Raw genomic sequence first — 21,424 nt, 5'->3', positions numbered from 1 at the left:
CCTATGCCTCTGAAGAAGAACCGATTCTGGCTGATCTGCCCCGACCACAAAAAGAGAAAAGCAGTATAGAGTGCCAATATACCAAAATTTTATTTAATACATTAAAATAATTTTTTACAAAAACATATATAAGGTGACTGCTAAGAAAGCAGGGACAGCCACTACCAGTGTATTACACCGGTTCTCTACCACAGTAATGCCTGCATATATACTTTTAATCACAGTTAAGGATCACACGCACATCAACTACATAGTGTAGGGGCATAACACCCTCTCAGAATCAATGGTGGCAGTGTAATGAAAAGATAATGAGCAGCACTTACATGGATAATGTCTCTGTATGTGGCATCCCCGCCGCCCCAACGCACGTTTCGCTTCTTCGTCAGGAGGCGTGTGTTGGGGAGGGGTGAAGCTGTATATAAAGTATGGCTGGCCAATCAGTTCTAAGCATTACGGAGGCGCATATCGATATACCAGGTGGCGCGAGGCAAACAGTGAGTTAGTTCCGGAATTCTATTGCGCAGGCGCGGCCAACGGCGCTCGTCACTGAGACGCATAGACCAGCGGCCGTGAAGTGCAAGCTAACATGGGCCGTCATAGAGACGGCGCATGCACAAGTCTTCTGATGGCCACTCGAGTGTATAAGCGTCAGAGAGCAGGGCAGCCACGTCTGCGCTGATTCCGGTAACACACAATAGAGAAAGAAAAAACGTGTTGGACTGGAGGTGTATATGATGTTATAAAAACTTGCACATATATAAAAATGAGGTAAGTATTAGACTACGTAATTAGTGTATGTGCATGAAGCCTACATATATAAATAAGTGAAGGTGCCGTGTGCTTAGAGATACATAAACATATATAAGCAATGAATCAATTAATTAATGAGTAAGTGGCATATTAAAAAATACCAGAATTTGCCAAAAATATCACATATGAGTGCACTCTGGCTAAATTTTATGCAGAAATTCTCCTAATATTAAGATATAAAGTGCAATGTGCTAGTTAGTGAACATATGAGCAATAAGCCATCTAAATTACAAAAGACTATATTAAGTGATACATAAAACAGCACAAAAAAAGAAAGAAAATATTTGTAGTCAAATATAAAACTACAACACATACAGTATACAATATACTATCACTAATACCACTATTATCACTTTTACATATTACATAAAAACAGTAACAATACATGCTGAATTCTTTCTTCTTGGAAATAATGCCCACTGTGCCAATGTAGCCTCCGAAATGATGTCCATAGCATCAGATATCACTTGATGACAAAGAAAAAACGGACTGGTGGTAATCACGTCTCTAGAAACCCAGAAGGATATTCAGGTCAAGCCAAACCCTCATACCGAATAACAGTAGGAATCTGACATGAATAACTAAAAAAGATAACATAAATTAGTACCAAAAACATCAAAAGTTAAAACACTAATATACATACCCTACATGAATCCCCACCCTCCCCTACCCAAATAATAAAAATACTAATTCAGAGAAAAGAACTGAACCCAAAGTTCTCATTGAGGCCCAGGGGGGCAACTGTTTGTAGTCGGTAGATCCACCGACTTTCTACTTGCGCAAGTCTTTTAAACAAGTTCCCACCCCTCTGACCCATCGAAACCTGATCAATGGCCCTCAAAAGTTGCTGAGCCTGTGGCTGTGTTTATGCAACCTGAAACCTATGCCTCTGAAGAAGAACCGATCCTGGCTGATCTGCCCCAGTATTATGGGGATCTGAATCAGTGCCATGGGTTCCTAGAGCAGTGCATGAGGCACTATGAAGTCTTTGGGCAGTCGTTCCTCCTATCGGGGTAAGGTGGGATTCCTGATGCCCTTCCTTGCAGGAGAGGCCCTGGCATGGCTCAGCCCAGGGGCCATCATACTGCTGGTGCAGCTGCACCAGGGCCGGAAGGTGGTGGGGAGCCCTTGCAGGCAAGTAGGGCTGGTATCACCACCTGGCGCATTCTGGAACCCACTCACTATTAGGGACACTGGCACGCTACGGGGCCATGAGTCAGGGGGCCCTGTGCCAGTGCAAGAACTGGCACCTGGCCACCTTGTGCTTTAAACTGTTTGAAATACTTACCTCTCCCTGTTCCTCCGCAGCTTCAGTCACTGAAGTCTTGTGACTTTTTGACTTCTCAGGGCAGAGGGCACAATGACGTCACTATAGCGTGCCCTCTGCGCTGAGCTGTGCAGGGTGTCAGAAGATGCTGATGAGACCGCAGCAGCAGGGGAAGAGGGAGAGGTATGTATTTGATTATTTTTTTTAAATGTATGGAGCATTATATGGGGTCCATTCTGTATGGAGCACTATATGGGGCCCATTCTGCATGGAGCATTATATGGGACTCATTCTGTATTAAGCATTATATGGTGCCCATTCTGTATGAAGCATTATATGGGGCCCATTCTGGAAAGCATTATATGGGGTTCATTATACTGTATGGAGCATTATATGGAGCTCATTATACTGTATGGAGCACTATATGGGGCTCATTATACTGAATTGAGCAATATATTGTGAGCCCTCGCGGGCAGAGTCCTCTCTCCTCCTGTACCAATTGTGACTTGTATTGTTCAAGATTATTGTACCTGTTTTTATTATGTATACCCCTCCTCACATGTAAAGCGCCATGGAATAAATGGCGCTATAATAATAAATAATAATAATAATATATGGGGCCCATTATACTGAATGGAGAAATATATGAGGTATATTATACTGTATGGAGCACTATGTTGTGCCCATAATACTGTATTGAGCAATATATGAGGCCCAGTACACTGCATGGAGCACTATTTGGTGCCCATAATACTGTATGGAGCACTATGTGGTGCCCATTATACTGTACGGAAGACTATGCGGTGGGCATAATTCTGTATGGACAATTATCTAGGAAAAAAATACTTTTGTAAAGGGTACACTGCTGAGGACAGTTTCTACTGGCAGTGTACATTTATCAATATCTTGTTTACCTCAAGTACTGCAGGCACTGAAACCCTGAAACTTGTGGACCCACGATCACCTGAATCCCCTTTGCTGTATAGTATTGTTCCAATAGATATCACTCATGTAATGTAGGAAGTAAGTGAAATCTTTGGCATTGTACTATACCTATATTTCTCTGCCATATCCGTGCATCATTAATTGTGGTATGTGTTAAAGAGGTCCACTAAGACTCTTTCACCCGGGGCCAAAGAAAACCTGGAGCCGGCACTGCGTGTCTGTCTATGCATGTGTGTGTATGTTTATGTATATATGCGCATGTGTTTTTGCGTGTGTGTGTGTGTATGCATGTGTGTGCATGTGTGAGTCTGTTTGTGTATGTAAGTGTTTCTGAATGTGTGTGGTATATGTACGTATTTGTATATATGCACGTATGTGCGTGTATGCGTTTATGCATGTGTATGTGTAGCGCCCCCACTGCCGCAGGGCCGAGGGGTACCCGGTACCGGGCCTCTGAGTCTCTGCTCTGGGGTTGTCACGGTGATCTTACAGTTAGGACGCACCCGTATGATGGGGAGGCTCGGAGCTCTTCCGGGACTCCAGCGTCGCCCCACTCCTGTTGTTACCCCCCTGTGTCTTCCTGGGTCTGGGTGAGACAGCCCGCCTGTAACTGACTGTCCTGCCGTAGGTTTGAAGTTTGGCTTGGAGCTCTATACTTCCTCGGCGTTCCGGCCACCGGTTATGCGCCTCAATAGGATGTTGCCTCGTCTCACAGCACGACTCCTACTGGTATTCTCCTTGTTGCGTTGATCTCGTTTCTCACTCAGCACAATAAACCTCGCTTCTTGTCCTTTCTTGGGGTACCGCCGCTATATCGTGCAGGCGCGGTCCCGTAACGTTCTCTCTGGTTGCTAGGCCTCTGTCAGGATCCCACCCCTGACAGGGACCCCTCTGAATCTTCCCCTACAACACCCTCTGCCACAAGGTGTTGCCTGGTTCCAACCCAGTCAGCTTTCTCTCTAACTTCCTGCCTAACCCCCAGTTTTACCAGATTGTGAGGAGCGGCCTAATAAATAGAACCCTTAGCTCCCTCTGGAGACCAGACTGTGAAATGTATTGGTGTCTGTGATACCTGGTCAGATGAACTCCTTCAGTGCCATCAGACGTACCATAGCCCCCCTTAGCGGCGGAGCAACAGTACTGCAATGACCAGGACTCTGGGGCGCTGCACTCCCCCCCGGTTAAATCCAGTACTCCTGGACTGGGAAGAAAACAACAATACATGTCAGCAAAAAGACATACAATTTTGAAAAATGCAAGTACAAGTAAACTTTTTAACAGAGCTTCCCTTTATGGGAGGTGAGGACACTTGAACGTTACAAACATGGTTAAATACTTTAAATAACTTACTATAAATAACTTCTTTTAGCCAACCGGGTATTCTACTAAGTGCAAATCTTTGAACAATAATTTAACTTTGCCTTTAAGGACGTACTCGCTGAATCCACTAAAGACCTTCTTATAAGACATTATAAGGCTACTCAACTTTTATGCATTCTCCTTCAAATCTGAAGGACCGCCTGTCCTAACTGCTCCAGACCTACTGCCTCTCCTTTCTGTTACAGGACCGCCCCTTTCCGCCCGGGCCTACTGTCCTTCCACTACTATACACAGTATAGAACATATTTTTCTTTCAGTTCAAGATCACTGAGCCATCTCTGTATGGCTCCTAGGAGGACTCACTAACTAACCCCGTACGGGTTCACTTCCTGTCCTCGTTCTTCTATCAACATCATTAAACATTTCTTACAATCAACTAGTTAGCTACATTTAACTTTCACATATCAGCATTATTACTTTTTCTTTTAGAGCATCATCATCCTCTAAGTACTATCAATGAACATCCCCTTTAAGAGGGGACCAAGTCTCTATGAGGTAGTGCAACTTCTCAAGCTGCAAGTCTGTTCGCAATAAGGACTCCGGTAATGTTTTCAAGATCAGTATCTTCACAAAGAGTCCTTTCTTTATGTAAAACCAGTAGAGAGCACCTTTAAGAAGGTGCAAACTATTTACAACATCAGTTTGTGAATCATTCACCGTCCATGATTCGGCAGTCTTTTGATAACTGAGCAAAAGTAGAAAACAAAAAACAAAAGGGATCCCGGGTCAACAAAGGGATCCCTTTAAGAGTTAACCCTGGACGGGTTTTAGCAAAGCAGCAGAAAAAACAATTAACTATTTACAATCAATAAAGCATTCTTGCTTACTCTGATTTTGGTAGTGCAGTGGGCGGTCTCCTTCCAGGCCTCACCCGGCCAACGGGTCGCGTTGGTGCAGCACGGGCCGGTCCCGGCTCCAGCAACGACAGGATCCCTCTGCGGGATGCCCTCCTTACTCGTGGGCAAGCGCGACCCAGGGGCACACGGTGAGCCCGGACTTCCGGAGGTTCCACGGAGACAGGTTCCATCGCCTTCTCTGCAGAGGGCTCGTCCTCAGATGTCCCGGTATCGGCCTGAAGTGCGACACACCGCTGGACGCCCCGAGCTATCCAGCCAGCTTCGCCAGTTTCCCTCCTCCACCGGGTATAGGTCACGGCGTCACCCGGCTCCAGATCGCAAACGAACCTTCCTCCACAGGGCTCCACTTCCTCCCGGTTGACACGGACCTGCAGTGACTCCCCGATCTCCTGAATAACTCCCCTTCCTTCCCGGGAGTTAAAGGATATCACTACACCCCAGTGTGACGGTGGAACCTCCTCAACGCTCTTCAGATCGACCTGGGCTGCCGGTTGGGGTCTGTTCCGCCACGCTGTCATCAGGCGCTGCAGGTGTTCCGCCTCCGGCAGGATCCTCAGGCCCTGTGCCTGCAGCTCACACTCCGCCGCGGTCGGGATGAAAGAAGCGGGGGACACCGGAGACAGGCGGACCTCCGTAGGTTGGCCCAGCCGAGCGATCACACGGGCGTCGGCCTCCAGGCGGTAGTCTATCTGCCGGGCCTCGGCTGCAGCCACACACTCCTCGGACGGTGGCCAGGGGGGTCGGCCCATCGGTAGCTCCGCAAGGGTCAGTTCCCGCAACGATGGCGTGTCCGGGGCTGTGTTGGGTTGTGCAGCCTCTCGCTGAGTCGGGTCATTCCCACGCGGTGCTCCCGGCGTCGCCATCTTCGCTTCCTCTCCAGTGTCCTCTTCCCGCGGTCTCTTTTGTGGGCAGCCCCGTCTCCATGGTCTCCATCCTCCAAAGAGAATAAGGAGGCGGACCTCGGCTGCTGACGGGCACGTCCTCAGGACGCAGAAGTATTTAGACTGGGCGGCCATTGTCTTTCGCGCTCTCCAGCTTGTCTACGCCCACTCCACGCCCCTCTTCTTCTTCTGCGCTCTCCTCAGCGCTGTAATGGCGGATTTTGGCGGCAAGTGGCGCGGCACAGTCTTTGCAATAAGTCACAGTCCAAGTATAATAAATCACAGTTCCAAGGCACACATGACCTGATTCTTCAGGCTTAAGTAGATCCTGTTCGTGACGCCAAGTTTTAGCGCCCCCACTGCCGCAGGGCCGAGGGGTACCCGGTACCGGGCCTCTGAGTCTCTGCTCTGGGGTTGTCACGGTGGCTAGACCCGGTCCGTGGCCCTGCTGAGGGGCGCACAATGATAGGTGTGCGGTATGGTGCTGATGTTATGGTGCGGTGTAGTGCCGGTCGCGGTCAATAACGAGGACACCAGGTTGCAGTCTCTTTACCTCTTTACTGAAGGCTTCTGAGTCCTCAGTCCGGAATACGGTTGACCGGGTTGTGCAAGTCTGGCCGGTCCGATGGCACCTCCAGAGTTCCCTTTGCAGGTGGAAATCTGTGCCTACCTTCCTGCGCTTGTGTGTTGTGGTCCTCCCCTGCTGTGCTTACGGGATAGTCCCCACAACTGTTGTGTCTGTTTCTCGCGTTCCCTCACAACTCGATTCTGATGTTCTCCCTCTACGTCCCCCTGATCTTACGGTTAGGACGCACCCGTATGACGGGAGGCTCGGAGCTCTTCCGGGACTCCAGCGTCGCCCCACTCCTGTTGTTACCCCCCTGTGTCTTCCTGGGTCTGGGTGAGACAGCCCGCCTGTAACTGACTGTCCTGCCGTAGGTTTGAAGTTTGGCTTGGAGCTCTATACTTCCTCGGCGTTCCGGCCACCGGTTATGCGCCTCAATAGGATGTTGCCTCGTCTCACAGCACGACTCCTACTGGTATTCTCCTTGTTGCGTTGATCTCGTTTCTCACTCAGCACAATAAACCTCGCTTCTTGTCCTTTCTTGGGGTACCGCCGCTATATCGTGCAGGCGCGGTCCCGTAACGTTCTCTCTGGTTGCTAGGCCTCTGTCAGGATCCCACCCCTGACAGGGACCCCTCTGAATCTTCCCCTACAACACCCTCTGCCACAAGGTGTTGCCTGGTTCCAACCCAGTCAGCTTTCTCTCTAACTTCCTGCCTAACCCCCAGTTTTACCAGATTGTGAGGAGTGGCCTAATAAATAGAACCCTTAGCTCCCCCTGGAGGCCAGACTGTGAAATGTATTGGTGTCTGTGATACCTGGCCAGATGAACTCCTTCAGTGCCATCAGACGTACCATAGCCCCCCTTAGCGGCGGAGCAACAGTACTGCAACGACCAGGACTCTGGGGCGCTGCATATGTATGACTATTAGTGATGAGCGAGCATGCTCTCCACTACTCGGTACTCGCCCGAGCATCTCACTGCTCGAGATGCTCGGAGCTCGCTGAGAATTTCTGGGGTTGCTCGGCGGGAGCTCGGGTCTCCGCCTTGCATGTTTGGCACTCTTTAAAGAGCCAATGAACATGCAAGGATTGTCTGCCACACACTGTAATGCTGCAATCATGTTGGTTATGTCATTACAGTGATTGGCTGGCTGCACAGCGTCATCAGGGCTATATCAGAACTGGTACCGCCATGCTCGTCACAGTCTCCTACTGAATCAGGCAGTATAGGGGGAGAGTTGCTGCTGAGCTAGGGAGAGATTTGCCTGGTTCTTACTTAGTGTGGGTATACCATATACTATACACATATCCATCTCAACTAACAGTCCTCGAAATGTTGCCCTTTAGGCTCGCAGAGATGGAATCTTTCTGCAACCTGATGGCGGCAGCTGTCCCTCTATACTCAATCCCCAGTCACCACTATTTCTCCCGGTGTGCCGTTCCCGCATTACGCAAGCACATGTCCCATAATATTATCTGTGCGCTCAATAATGCAGTTACTGGGAAAGTCCACCTAACCACGGACAAGTGGACAAGTGCTTAAGGGCAGGGATGTGTTATGAACTGGTGGCCTAGGAGCAGCATGGACGAGCTCTGGAGTAGGTGGCCTCTATACTGACCGCAGACCCTGAGCTTAACACATCAACTAGAAGTAGCCGTGGGATGTTCCTGTCACTCCCTAGACACCTCGTCACGGCCGGAGGACTAATTACCCCTAAAGAAAGAAACAGGAATACTATCTTGCCTCAGAGAAAATTCCCAAAGGAAAGGCAGCCTCCAACAAATAATGACTGTGAGAGGAGAGGGAAATTACAAACGCAGACTGAAAACAGAATTTAGCAAAGGAGGCCACGTTACCTAGAAAGGAAAGACAGGACAGAGTACTGTGCGGTCAGTATAAAAAATACTACAAAATCCACCACAGAGAATACAAAAATCTCCACACCTAACTAAAGGCATGGAGGGTAACTCTGTGACTCCAGAGCTTCCAACTTGGCTGAATAAATCTTTACACAGACAAAGCTGGACAAGAAAAAACATAGCAATTCACAGAACTATTAAGTCCACCGCATGTGGACTGCAAAAACTGAGCCAGGACTTATCTTTGATGATTTGGACAATCCAGAAGGAGAAACCAAGCAGAGATGTGGATCCCTAGAAAACAATGGACAACTGGCACTCACTAAAGGAAGGAGCCAGACTAAATAGCCCCGTCCAAAGTGGAAGCAGCTGATGACTGTTGTGAAGGACAAACAGCAGCACTACCACTTATAACCACCGGAGGGAGCCCAAGAGCAGAACCCATAACAGAATTCACAACAGGGATGGTACATGTTGCTGATGGCACACTGGGTTAGCATAGGGGAAGCCGGGACCCTGTCAGACCTTGGGATGGAACACGTCCTCCTGACACCGAGGATTGCGGACCCTATATCATTCTGGGTTGCCCCCACAGTCTACAGCTCCTGCACCTCATCCTCCTTCTCCTCTTCAGCCTCCATCGCCGAAATGACCACATCAGTCACAAGCTGGAAGCACTGCAGCACTGCCTCAGCCAAGCGGCAACAGGCTATGCTGAAGCTAATATGCTTAGGTGACAAACCGCACAGTGCTGAACAGTTGTGGACAGGTCTGAAAGAGCAGGCAGATCTGTGGCTGACACCGCTGAACCTACAGCCAGGCACGGTCGTGTATGACAATGGCGGGAACCTGGTGGTGGCTCTGAGGCGAGGCGAGCTCACACACGTACCATGCCTGTCTCATGTGCTTAACCTCGTGGTTTCTCAAAACCTACCTGGAGCTGCCGGATCTGCTTGTCAAAGTACGCCACCTGTGTGCCCTTTTTAGAAACTCAGCTACAGCTTCCACCACCCTTGCCGTGCTTCAGCAGCGTTTGCAGCTTCAGGCTCACCGACTGTTGTGTGATGTCCCTGCGCTTTGGAACTCTACACTGCAGATGTTGGTAAGGATTTGTGAGCAGAAGAGGGCAGTTGTTGACTACCCGCATCAACAAGGCCGTCGGTATTCAGTTCAGATTCCACACATAAGACCTCAGGAGTGGACATGGATGCAGCATGTGCTACATGTTCGCAGATCGACCAGAAGAAGAATCCAATTTCACCTGTCAGAAGTGTAGACTAGTGGCCCTTTTAGAAGAAAAGGTGCGGGGTCTGGAAGAAAGAATAGCAACTTTGAAACTCATCAAAGAGAATGAAGACTTCCTAGACAGAACAGAAGCATCTCTACTGGTCACAGAAGTTGAAAAAAGTGTCAGAGAACCTCCAAAAGCAGATGAGTGGAAGCATGTGACCAAAAGAAGCAAGAAGACCATGGAGAAATCACCAACCACACAACTGAAGAACCGATATCAAATCTTTGTAGAGGTTGAAGATGGCACACCTAAGGATGAAGCACTACCAGCAAGCAAAAAAGAAAAGGGTACGCAGCAACAAGTGACAGCAAAAAGTACAGCCAAGAAGCAACGAAGAGTGGTGGTGGTGGGAGACTCACTACTGAGAGGCACAGAAGCAGCCATCTGCAGACCGGACATAACCGCAAGAGAAGTATGCTGCCTTCCAGGTGCGATGATCAAGGATGTGACTGATAGGATACCAAAGCTCTTCAGCTCCAAGGACGTCCACCCATTTCTTCTGATACATGTTGGCACCAATGACACCGCAAGGAAGGACCTACCGACAATCTGCAAGGACTTTGAAGAGTTGGGGAAGAAAGTAAAGGAACTGGATGCACAGGTAGTTTTTTCTTCTATCCTTCCAGTAGACGGGCATGGCACCAGGAGATGGAACAGGATCCTTGATGCGAACAACTGGCTAAGACGATGGTGCAGACAACAAGGATTCGGATTCCTGGACCACGGTGTGAATTACTTGTACGATGGACTCCTCGCCAGATACGGACTACACCTCAACAAACCTGGGAAACACACATTCGCCAGAAGACTCGCTACACTCATCAGGAGGGCGTTAAACTAGAAGAAGAGGGGACGGGAAGAAAAACATTAGACTCGAACAAAGAAGACCCAGGAAAACATACTCAGAAGGGAGGTAAGAACATTTCTAAAACAATCCACAGCGAGGAGATTGGAACAAAACAAAATCCTCTAAACTGCATGCTCGCAAATGCCAGAAGCCTGACAAACAAGGTGGAAGAACTAGAAGCAGAAATATCTACAGGTATCTTTGACATAGTGGGAATAACCGAGACATGGTTAGATGAAAGCTATGACTGGGCAGTTAACTTACAGGGTTACAGTCTGTTTAGAAAGGATCGTAAAAATCGGAGAGGAGGAGGGGTTTGTCTCTATGTAAAGTCTTGTCTAAAGTCCACTTTAAGGGAGGATATTAGCGAAGGGAATGAGGATGTCGAGTCCATATGGGTTGAAATTCATGGAGGGAAAAATGGTAACAAAATTCTCATTGGGGTCTGTTACAAACCCCCAAATATAACAGAAATCATGGAAAGTCTACTTCTAAAGCAGATAGATGAAGCTGCAACCCATAATGAGGTCCTGGTTATGGGGGACTTTAACTACCCGGATATTAACTGGGAAACAGAAACCTGTGAAACCCATAAAGGCAACAGGTTTCTGCTAATAACCAAGAAAAAATATCTTTCACAATTGGTGCAGAATCCAACCAGAGGAGCAGCACTTTTAGACCTAATACTATCTAATAGACCTGACAGAATAACAAATCTGCAGGTGGTCGGGCATCTAGGAAATAGCGACCACAATATTGTACAGTTTCACCTGTCTTTCACTAGGGGGACTTGTCAGGGAGTCACAAAAACACTGAACTTTAGGAAGGCAAAGTTTGACCAGCTTAGAGATGCCCTTAATCTGGTAGACTGGGACAATATCCTCAGAAATAAGAATACAGATAATAAATGGAAAATGTTTAAGAACATCCTAAATAGGCACTGTAAGCGGTTTATACCTTGTGGGAATAAAAGGACTAGAAATAGGAAAAACCCAATGTGGCTAAACAAAGAAGTAAGACAGGCAATTAACAGTAAAAAGAAAGCATTTGCACTACTAAAGCAGGATGGCACCATTGAAGCTCTAAAAAACTATAGGGAGAAAAATACTTTATCTAAAAAACTAATTAAAGCTGGCAAAAAGCAAACAGAGAAGCACATTGCTAAGGAGAGTAAAACTAATCCCAAACTGTTCTTCAACTATATCAATAGTAAAAGAATAAAAACTGAAAATGTAGGCCCCTTAAAAAATAGTGAGGAAAGAATGGTTGTAGATGACGAGGAAAAGGCTAACATATTAAACACCTTCTTCTCCACGGTATTCACGGTGGAAAATGAAATGCTAGGTGAAATCCCAAGAAACAATGAAAACCCTATATTAAGGGTTACCAATCTAACCCAAGAAGAGGTGCGAAACCGGCTAAATAAGATTAAAATAGATAAATCTCCGGGTCCGGATGGCATACACCCACGAGTACTAAGAGAACTAAGTAATGTAATAGATAAACAATTATTTCTTATTTTTAGGGACTCTATAGCGACGGGGTCTGTTCCGCAGGACTGGCGCATAGCAAATGTGGTGCCAATATTCAAAAAGGGCTCTAAAAGTGAACCTGGAAATTATAGGCCAGTAAGTCTAACCTCTACTGTTGGTAAAATATTTGAAGGGTTTCTGAAGGATGTTATTCTGGATTATCTCAATGAGAATAACTGTTTAACTCCATATCAGCATGGGTTTATGAGAAATTGCTCATGTCAAACCAATCTAATCAGTTTTTATGAAGAGGTAAGCTATAGGCTAGACCACGGTGAGTCATTGGACATGGTATATCTCGATTTTTCCAAAGCGTTTGATACCGTGCCGCACAAGAGGTTGGTACACAAAATGAGAATGCTTGGTCTGGGGGAAAATGTGTGTAAATGGGTTAGTAACTGGCTTAGTGATAGAAAGCAGAGGGTGGTTATAAATGGTATAGTCTCTAACTGGGTCGCTGTGTCCAGTGGGGTACCGCAGGGGTCGGTATTGGGACCTGTTCTCTTCAACATATTCATTAATGATCTGGTAGAAGGTTTACACAGTAAAATATTGATATTTGCAGATAGTTTGGAGCGCCCCCACACCGCCGAAGGGCCGAGGGGGTACCCGGAGCCGGGCCTCTAGTTCTCAGTCTCGGGGTTGTCACGGTGGCTAGACCCGGTCCGTGGCCCTGTCCGTCAGTGGGGGACGTCCGGTGTAATAGGTGGTAGTAATGATAGCGGTGAAGCGGTGCAGTTGTGGGGTGTAAGTCGCGGTAAATAACGAGGACACCAGGTTGCAGTCTCTTTACCTCTTTACTGGAGATCTCTGAGTCCTCAGTCCAGAACACGGTTCACCAGGCTACGCAAGTCCGGCCGGTCCAATGGCACCTCCAGAGTTCTCCTCTCAGGTGGAAATCTGTGCCTTCCTTCTAGCGCTATGTGTTGTAGTCCTTCCCTGCTGTGCTTACGGAAAGTAACCCCACAACGGTTGTGTCTGTTTCTTAAGTTCCCTCACAACTCGATTTGATGTTCCTCTGCAATCCACCCCTTCCCTGTATTCAGGTTGGAATGGCACCCGTTTGTCAGGTAGGCCTGGAGTTCTTCCGGGACCCTAGAGTCGCCCCTCTCCCGCAATTGCCCCCCAAGACTTCATAGGTGATATGTGGTAGACAGCCCGCCTGAGACCGACTGTCCTGCCGCTGTTTGGAGTATGGCTTGAAGCTGTATTCTAATCCACTCCCTCGGCGTTCCGGCCACCGGTGTTGCGCCTCAGCAGGGTGCTGCCTCTTTCAACAAAACCCCTGCTGGTATTCTCCTTCTGCTTGATCTCGTTTCTCACTCAGCACAATCTATCTCGCTTCTAGTCCTTTCTTGAGTCCCGCCGCTTCCAGGAGCCTGCGCGGACCCGTTACGTTCTTTCAATGCCAAGCCTCTGCCAGGATCCCACCCCTGGCAGAGACCCTACAGTCTCTCCCTTCACAACACCCCCTGCCACAGGGTGTTGCTCCGTTCAATCCCGTCAGCGTTCTCTACTAACTTCCTGCCTGACCCCCAGTTTACCCACTATGGTGGGGAGTGGCCTAATGAATAGCACCCTTAGCTCCCCCCGGAGGCCCAGCTGTGAAATATATTGGTGTCTGTGATACCTGATTGGAGGAACTCCTTCGGTGCCATCGAACGTACCATGGCTCCCCTTAGCGGCGAAGCCACAGCACTGCAACGACCAGAACTCTGGGGCGCTGCACTCCCCCCTGGTTAAACACAGTACTCCGGGACTGGGAAGAAAAACAACAATACAGATTAGTAAACAGACATACAATTTTGTTGAGTGCAAAACAATAAGTATACTTGAACAGGCTTCCCTTTATGGGAGGTGAGGACACTTTTAACGTTACAAACATGGTCAACATTATAAATTACAGGCTATGCATAACTCCTGTTACCCAACCGGGTATTCTACTTAGTGCAAATTCTGGAACAATAAATTAACATTGCCTTTAAGAAACATACACTCTTAGTTTACCAAAGGCCTTCCTATAATCACATTACAGGGTAAGGTAACTTCTCATTCTCCTACTTTGAACCTGCAGGACCGCCTGTCCCTATGGCACCAGACCTACTGCCTCTCCTTTCTTTTACAGGACCGCCCCGTTCAGCCAGGGCCTACTGCCTTTCTCTACTATACATGGTATAGACATAACATTCCTTTCGTTTAAAGAACTCTGAGCCAGCTCTACTCGGCTCCTTTAAGGACTCACTCTCTAACCCCTACGGGTTCACTCTCTGTCCTTAGTAACAAAGTAACTTTCAATGGGGACGCGGGGTTTACCTTCTATCCTCACCTTCATTATTACTTCGCTTACTTTCAACTATGCAGACCTCTATCTCTACCCCTACGGGCTCTCTGCATCTTTTCTTTCTGCAAAACATTATTTAGACATTTCAACAAATTCAACACATATAACTTAGCATGTAAAACAGTTACATTTCTTTTCAAAGCATCATTATGGCATTACTGTTCTGCAACAGTATCTTTCTCACGTTCAGTTTCTCACATCCCCTTTAAGAGGAGACCAAGTCTTTCTAAGGTAGCTCGTCTTCTCAGCCTACCGGCCCATGCAAAGGTTCCGGCATGGTATCTTCGCAAAGTGTCTTTAACTAGAACCGGTAGGAAAGGTATCTTCAGAAAGTGTCTTTGGCTCAAACAAATGGGGCAAATATCTTCGCAAAGTGTCTTTGGCTAAAACCAGTAGGGTGCACCTTTAAGAAGGTGCAAACTATTTACAAAGGAAGTTCGAATCATGCACAGTCCATGATTTCTGCAGTTTGTGTAACTTTTGTGCAACAACTTCAGAAAAGGAAAACAAACAAAGGGGATCCCGGGTTAACAGAGGGATCCATTAACCCTGGGCGGGTTTAGCAGCAACTTAAAAGAACAAACAGTAACTATTTACATTTTTCAGAGTATCGAGGTTTATTCTTCTTCTGGTGGCTCGGGCTCCTGCCCCCCAGCCACCGTGGCGCCAGCGTCCGTGGTTCGAACATGAAGATGAACTCGACTGGCCAACTCGGTGGCCGCAACCAGGCGCACCGTTGCAATGGTGACAAGATCGGGCGCTCCTGGGACCAGGTCCGAGGCGGTAAGGGTCGCGGCTCCAGACATACACCGCCGAACATTCCGTGCATACCACCCGAGCGGGTTCTGGTGGCGGCTGTAGGTCACTGAATCCCCCTTTTGCAATGGTTCTCCACTTCGGCCACAGCAGGGAGCCCTCACGTTACAGTGCGCAACAAAAACATCAGTATCCAATCCTGGCTCGTGTATGAGGCCCCAACCTCTTCTTGCATGGTAGGCCAACACAGTGCCCCGCCTTGTCACGTCTCCGTCATCCCATGCCGGGGGGGGTTGTTGTACTTTCGATGGGCCCATCGACTCAGCTCCTTTCCGTCCTTTCCACTGCAAAATCAAGCACTGTCTATATTGTTCCCATGTAAGCACCGCAAGAGTGGACCCGTTCTCCCGGGATCCATCTGCTCTAAACCAGGGGGTGTCCCACCGAAGAACTACTCCATCCAAGCTCACATCCACAGGCTCCCCCACTCCAGTCGACAGCGGTGGCACCATCCTCCCCAGGTCATCGGGGGATAGCACCATTAGCCCTGCCGAGATAAGCCGCTCCCTACTGCGATAGAGGTGGGTCATGGAAGCGGGCTCGCGGAGGGGAGCAGGGACGTCGGCCATACCTGCGCCTAATATGGTTCCATCGGTGTCGCTCCGGTCCGTTAACGAGGACACTGGAGTCTGCTGCAGCCCGGACCGGGGCTCCTCCAACGGGATGCTCGGATTCGGCTCCGCTGGCTGTGGTTCCTCCTCCTCTAACTCCGAGGTCGGGATTGGTGGACGTAACTCCGCTGTTGGGTCCGCAGGCTTCCGGTCCATCTCCGGTGAAGAAGGGCAGGCCGGAACTGCTTCTTCCTCGCTCAGGCACTCGCCGTTCATCATCGCTGCCTGATAATCGGTGGCAGTGCCTGCACCTAACTCCGCCATTTCTCTGAGGTCGGGCTTCTCCGTCACCCGCTTCCCGCCGTTGCATATCAAGAGGTGTTTCTCTTCTGCTTTGGGGCAGGTCATTCCTCTGCAGCCAGAAGTGCAGGGGGCGGTAGCCATTTCTCGCGCCACACTGGGAGTCTCCGCCCATAACACGCCCTCCTTCCCCTTGGGTGTAGCAATGGCGGCGCCTTTTGGCGGGAACTTTTGGCGGCTAATGGCGCAGCACAGTCTTTTCAATAAAGTACAGTCCAAGCACAGTAAATCACAGTCTCTAGGCACACATGACCTGATTCTTCAGGCTTAAGTAGATCCTGTTCGTGACGCCAAGTTTGGAGCGCCCCCACACCGCCGAAGGGCCGAGGGGGTACCCGGAGCCGGGCCTCTAGTTCTCAGTCTCGGGGTTGTCACGGTGGCTAGACCCGGTCCGTGGCCCTGTCCGTCAGTGGGGGACGTCCGGTGTAATAGGTGGTAGTAATGATAGCGGTGAAGCGGTGCAGTTGTGGGGTGTAAGTCGCGGTAAATAACGAGGACACCAGGTTGCAGTCTCTTTACCTCTTTACTGGAGATCTCTGAGTCCTCAGTCCAGAACATGGTTCACCAGGCTACGCAAGTCCGGCCGGTCCAATGGCACCTCCAGAGTTCTCCTCTCAGGTGGAAATCTGTGCCTTCCTTCTAGCGCTATGTGTTGTAGTCCTTCCCTGCTGTGCTTACGGAAAGTAACCCCACAACGGTTGTGTCTGTTTCTTAAGTTCCCTCACAACTCGATTTGATGTTCCTCTGCAATCCACCCCTTCCCTGTATTCAGGTTGGAATGGCACCCGTTTGTCAGGTAGGCCTGGAGTTCTTCCGGGACCCTAGAGTCGCCCCTCTCCCGCAATTGCCCCCCAAGACTTCATAGGTGATATGTGGTAGACAGCCCGCCTGAGACCGACTGTCCTGCCGCTGTTTGGAGTATGGCTTGAAGCTGTATTCTAATCCACTCCCTCGGCGTTCCGGCCACCGGTATTGCGCCTCAGCAGGGTGCTGCCTCTTTCAACAAAACCCCTGCTGGTATTCTCCTTCTGCTTGATCTCGTTTCTCACTCAGCACAATCTATCTCGCTTCTAGTCCTTTCTTGAGTCCCGCCGCTTCCAGGAGCCTGCGCGGACCCGTTACGTTCTTTCAATGCCAAGCCTCTGCCAGGATCCCACCCCTGGCAGAGACCCTACAGTCTCTCCCTTCACAACACCCCCTGCCACAGGGTGTTGCTCCGTTCAATCCCGTCAGCGTTCTCTACTAACTTCCTGCCTGACCCCCAGTTTACCCACTATGGTGGGGAGTGGCCTAATGAATAGCACCCTTAGCTCCCCCCGGAGGCCCAGCTGTGAAATATATTGGTGTCTGTGATACCTGATTGGAGGAACTCCTTCGGTGCCATCGAACGTACCATGGCTCCCCTTAGCGGCGAAGCCACAGCACTGCAACGACCAGAACTCTGGGGCGCTGCAGATACAAAACTATGTAAAGCAGTTAATACAAGAGAAGATAGTATTCTGCTACAGATGGATCTGGATAAGTTGGAAACTTGGGCTGAAAGGTGGCAGATGAGGTTTAACAATGATAAATGTAAGGTTATACACATGGGAAGAAGGAATCAATATCACCATTACACACTGAACGGGAAACCACTGGGTAAATCTGACAGGGAGAAGGACTTGGGGATCCTAGTTAATGATAAACTTACCTGGAGCAGCCAGTGCCAGGCAGCAGCTGCCAAGGCAAACAGGATCATGGGGTGCATTAAAAGAGGTCTGGATACACATGATGAGAGCATTATACTGCCTCTGTACAAATCCCTAGTTAGACCGCACATGGAGTACTGTGTCCAGTTTTGGGCACCGGTGCTCAGGAAGGATATAATGGAACTAGAGAGAGTACAAAGGAGGGCAACAAAGTTAATAAAGGGGATGGGAGAACTACAATACCCAGATAGATTAGCGAAATTAGGATTATTTAGTCTAGAAAAAAGACGACTGAGGGGCGATCTAATAACCATGTATAAGTATATAAGGGGACAATACAAATATCTCGCTGAGGATCTGTTTATACCAAGGAAGGTGACGGGCACAAGGGGGCATTCTTTGCGTCTGGAGGAGAGAAGGTTTTTCCACCAACATAGAAGAGGATTCTTTACTGTTAGGGCAGTGAGAATCTGGAATTGCTTGCCTGAGGAGGTGGTGATGGCGAACTCAGTCGAGGGGTTCAAGAGAGGCCTGGATGTCTTCCTGGAGCAGAACAATATTGTATCATACAATTATTAGGTTCTGTAGAAGGATGTAGATCTGGGGATTTATTATGATGGAATATAGGAATATAGGCTGAACTGGATGGACAAATGTCTTTTTTCGGCCTTACTAACTATGTTACTATGTTACTATGTTACTATGTCAGACATATGTACCATCCTCCAAAACTTTGAGGACTCCACCTAGATGGTGAGCGGCAATGACGCCATAATTAGCATCACAATCCCACTTCTCTGTGTTCTGAAATGCTCTCTGCTCACAATGAAAGAGGATGCATTGGAGGCGGAGCACAATGAGATGGAGTAAGGAACCATACAGGCTGATTACGCACAGCCCAGCCTCATCTCATCCCAACGTGGATTGGGTGGCAATGAGGAAGAGGAGGAGTAGGAAGAGGAAGAACAGGAACTAGTTTCACTCACTATAGACGGTACTACCTGCACAACTGTCATACCGTCTGTTCAGCATGGATGTCCTGAGGACAGGTAGGAGGAGTAGGAGGAGGACAGCATGGCCAGTCGTCCTCGTGGTGAGGATGTAAGGAGGTGGCAGGTCCCCTAAGTTGCACTCTCTCCTTCTCAGTGTGACCCCCCCGTGTGTCCTATATAAATATGTTGTGTACGTTATTGTAAAATGTCTGTGTATTGTCATGTTTAATACTATGTACCATGCAATGTTATCCCCTTGTGTATTACACTGCACTGTGTTTATATTGTGTAATGTGGAAAGTTCCCTTTTAAGTATCTATGTGTTGCACTAAGTTAGGGACAGTTGATAGTTAAATTATGGGCTAGGCCAGCAGCAGGAAAGGTGGCAGGAAGATGATGTCCCCTGCCAGAAGCTTGGGCACATTAGCCCTGAGCAGATGTATAGTAACGGAGACTCTGAGGAGCTTGAAAGGACACAAGAGGACTCTAGAGGGGTCTCAAAGACTAAAAAGGACTAAAGACCGCAACACGGGCCCCAGGACTCTGGAAGGGCCCCAGCTGAAGGGGTTTTATGTGCCCAGATCTCAGCGAGTGGATTACTGTGAATCTTAGGATGCTGCAGCTGCTGCAAGTGCGGTTGTAGAGAGTGTCAGGGAGCGAGCAGGAATCCAGTGTTGTACTCTTCTCTTTCTATTCCATCCCTCTTCATTAAAAAGTTATTCCCTGCTGCTTTCTTGGACTGTAATTCACCTGGACCACCAGGGCCAGAGTGAGATAAAGGTAAACTGTGGGAAAAGCTATGTCGGTCCCGTCTATTTATGTACAAGGGGCCGGGGGTGCTCGCTAACCATTTGCTCTGTCTGTGGACTGTGCCTTTAAGTAACTCTGCCATAACTACCCCCCGGTGCACCTTGTTACGAGGACAAGTCTTGCCTGTTAGCAGTCTGGCACGCATGGCTGAGTTTATGTTACACTGCCTTTCCCGTGACCCTCGCGTTCTCAAAATTTTGGGTGATGTCACGAATCGCAGGGGGATATTTTTATCATCCCTACCACTGACACCAATATGTCAGGAACCAGGGTCATTTGGTTGGCACCAGTTCTTTTCTGAAGGGAATTTATCTATATCCCACTTCCCAGTTCCGGTTTGGAACTTGCAGCTCTCTGGCACCACCCTTGCCCTCAGATTAGACAGAGTACTGCACTTAAGATAATAAATCGCCAGAAAGGCTGCCTTACTATGGACTGGCTAATGGGCACACTGCAGCAAGGGTGATATAACTATTCCCAGCCGCAGCCGAGCAATACACTTACGAACCCCGTTCCGTCGCTGCCAGTTTTACCCAACAAGCTCAGTACAGTCTGCTGCCACCAGCCCCTATAACTAAATCAATAATGGGTCAGGAGCAAACCCAATTAGTAGTGCAATTTACTTCAGAGGACGTGACAGTATGTTATAGAGCAAGGAGAAACGAAGCTAGTAATTTTATATATTTTACTCCACAAGGTAGGCAGTGTTTACAAAGGTGGAACAAGATATTATAAAATGAGACAAGTATCATATGTAAAAACAATTACGAAAACAAAAAGGATTAAAGGAAGAAAAACACTTACAGTTCTTTCACATCATTTCATAGCAGACCATGCAGTGCAGGGGAGGGGCGATACATCAAGATGCATTACAGATGTGTCTCACAGCTAGCCTCCTGGACAAAAGCTACTGCAAGATGAAGTGTCACTATCTTATACTTGTTCTCAAAACCAAGGCACTCCCCCTGTGGTGACCTCACTGGGTGGCTGAATATTCTCCTTTCTTGAAGATATAAAAAAACCATCTCTACACATATCTCAGTGTACGAACCTCGTAGAAGAAAGACAAAGTTATCATTATGCTAACCACGACATGGGGTTCATTAAGTATAAAGACGCAGTGGATATATGACCTGCTTACAGAGAAGTCCGCTCCTTGCATTTCGTTGGGTTTAGATCCTAGTGACTTCAGTGTGTTATAGATCTCTCGGTGGACATATGTATCTTTTACATCTCTATCCTTGATCGGTGCCATTATGCGTAACTTTTCATGAACAAAGAAGTCCCATGCGGTCTGAAAGTTGTTGTACCAGTTATAGCTGGTATCAGGCAGGAGGGTGGATGAGAGGTTTAGAATTTCACAGAGCCGACAGGAAGAGCCCACAGTATGTGTCTGCCATAGGGCTTTGCTTTTGTATCAGCGAATGCAGTGGGGGAAAAAAGGAGGGGGTTCAAATCTGCAGCATGTGTGTTCCATGGAACCTTCTAGAACTATACTCTTAATATGGCATATTTATATCATCATGACAGGTGACAGTCATTACTGGTTGGAGATACTTCTAGACCCACACTACAAGGAGAACTTTCTATCTCTTATTCCTGAGGCAGAGAGGTCTACTAAAATGGGG

At 48.3% G+C, this 21,424-nt stretch overlaps 1 protein-coding gene across 1 annotated transcript in view; it reads right to left on the bottom strand.

Moving 5' to 3' along the window:
• Positions 1 to 21,051, bottom strand: part of LOC143799100 (uncharacterized) — a 29,634-nt gene extending 8,583 nt beyond the window's left edge. Inside the window, exon 1 of the mRNA XM_077281140.1 lies at positions 20,938 to 21,051. Coding sequence (XP_077137255.1) covers positions 20,938 to 21,051 — 114 coding nt within the window. The remainder of the gene's footprint in view (positions 1 to 20,937) is intronic.
• Positions 21,052 to 21,424: the final 373 nt, after the last annotated feature.

Source organism: Ranitomeya variabilis, chromosome 1 (assembly GCF_051348905.1).
Source record: "Ranitomeya variabilis isolate aRanVar5 chromosome 1, aRanVar5.hap1, whole genome shotgun sequence".
Taxonomy (NCBI): domain Eukaryota; kingdom Metazoa; phylum Chordata; class Amphibia; order Anura; family Dendrobatidae; genus Ranitomeya; species Ranitomeya variabilis.
This window is presented reverse-complemented; position numbering and strand designations above follow the sequence as displayed.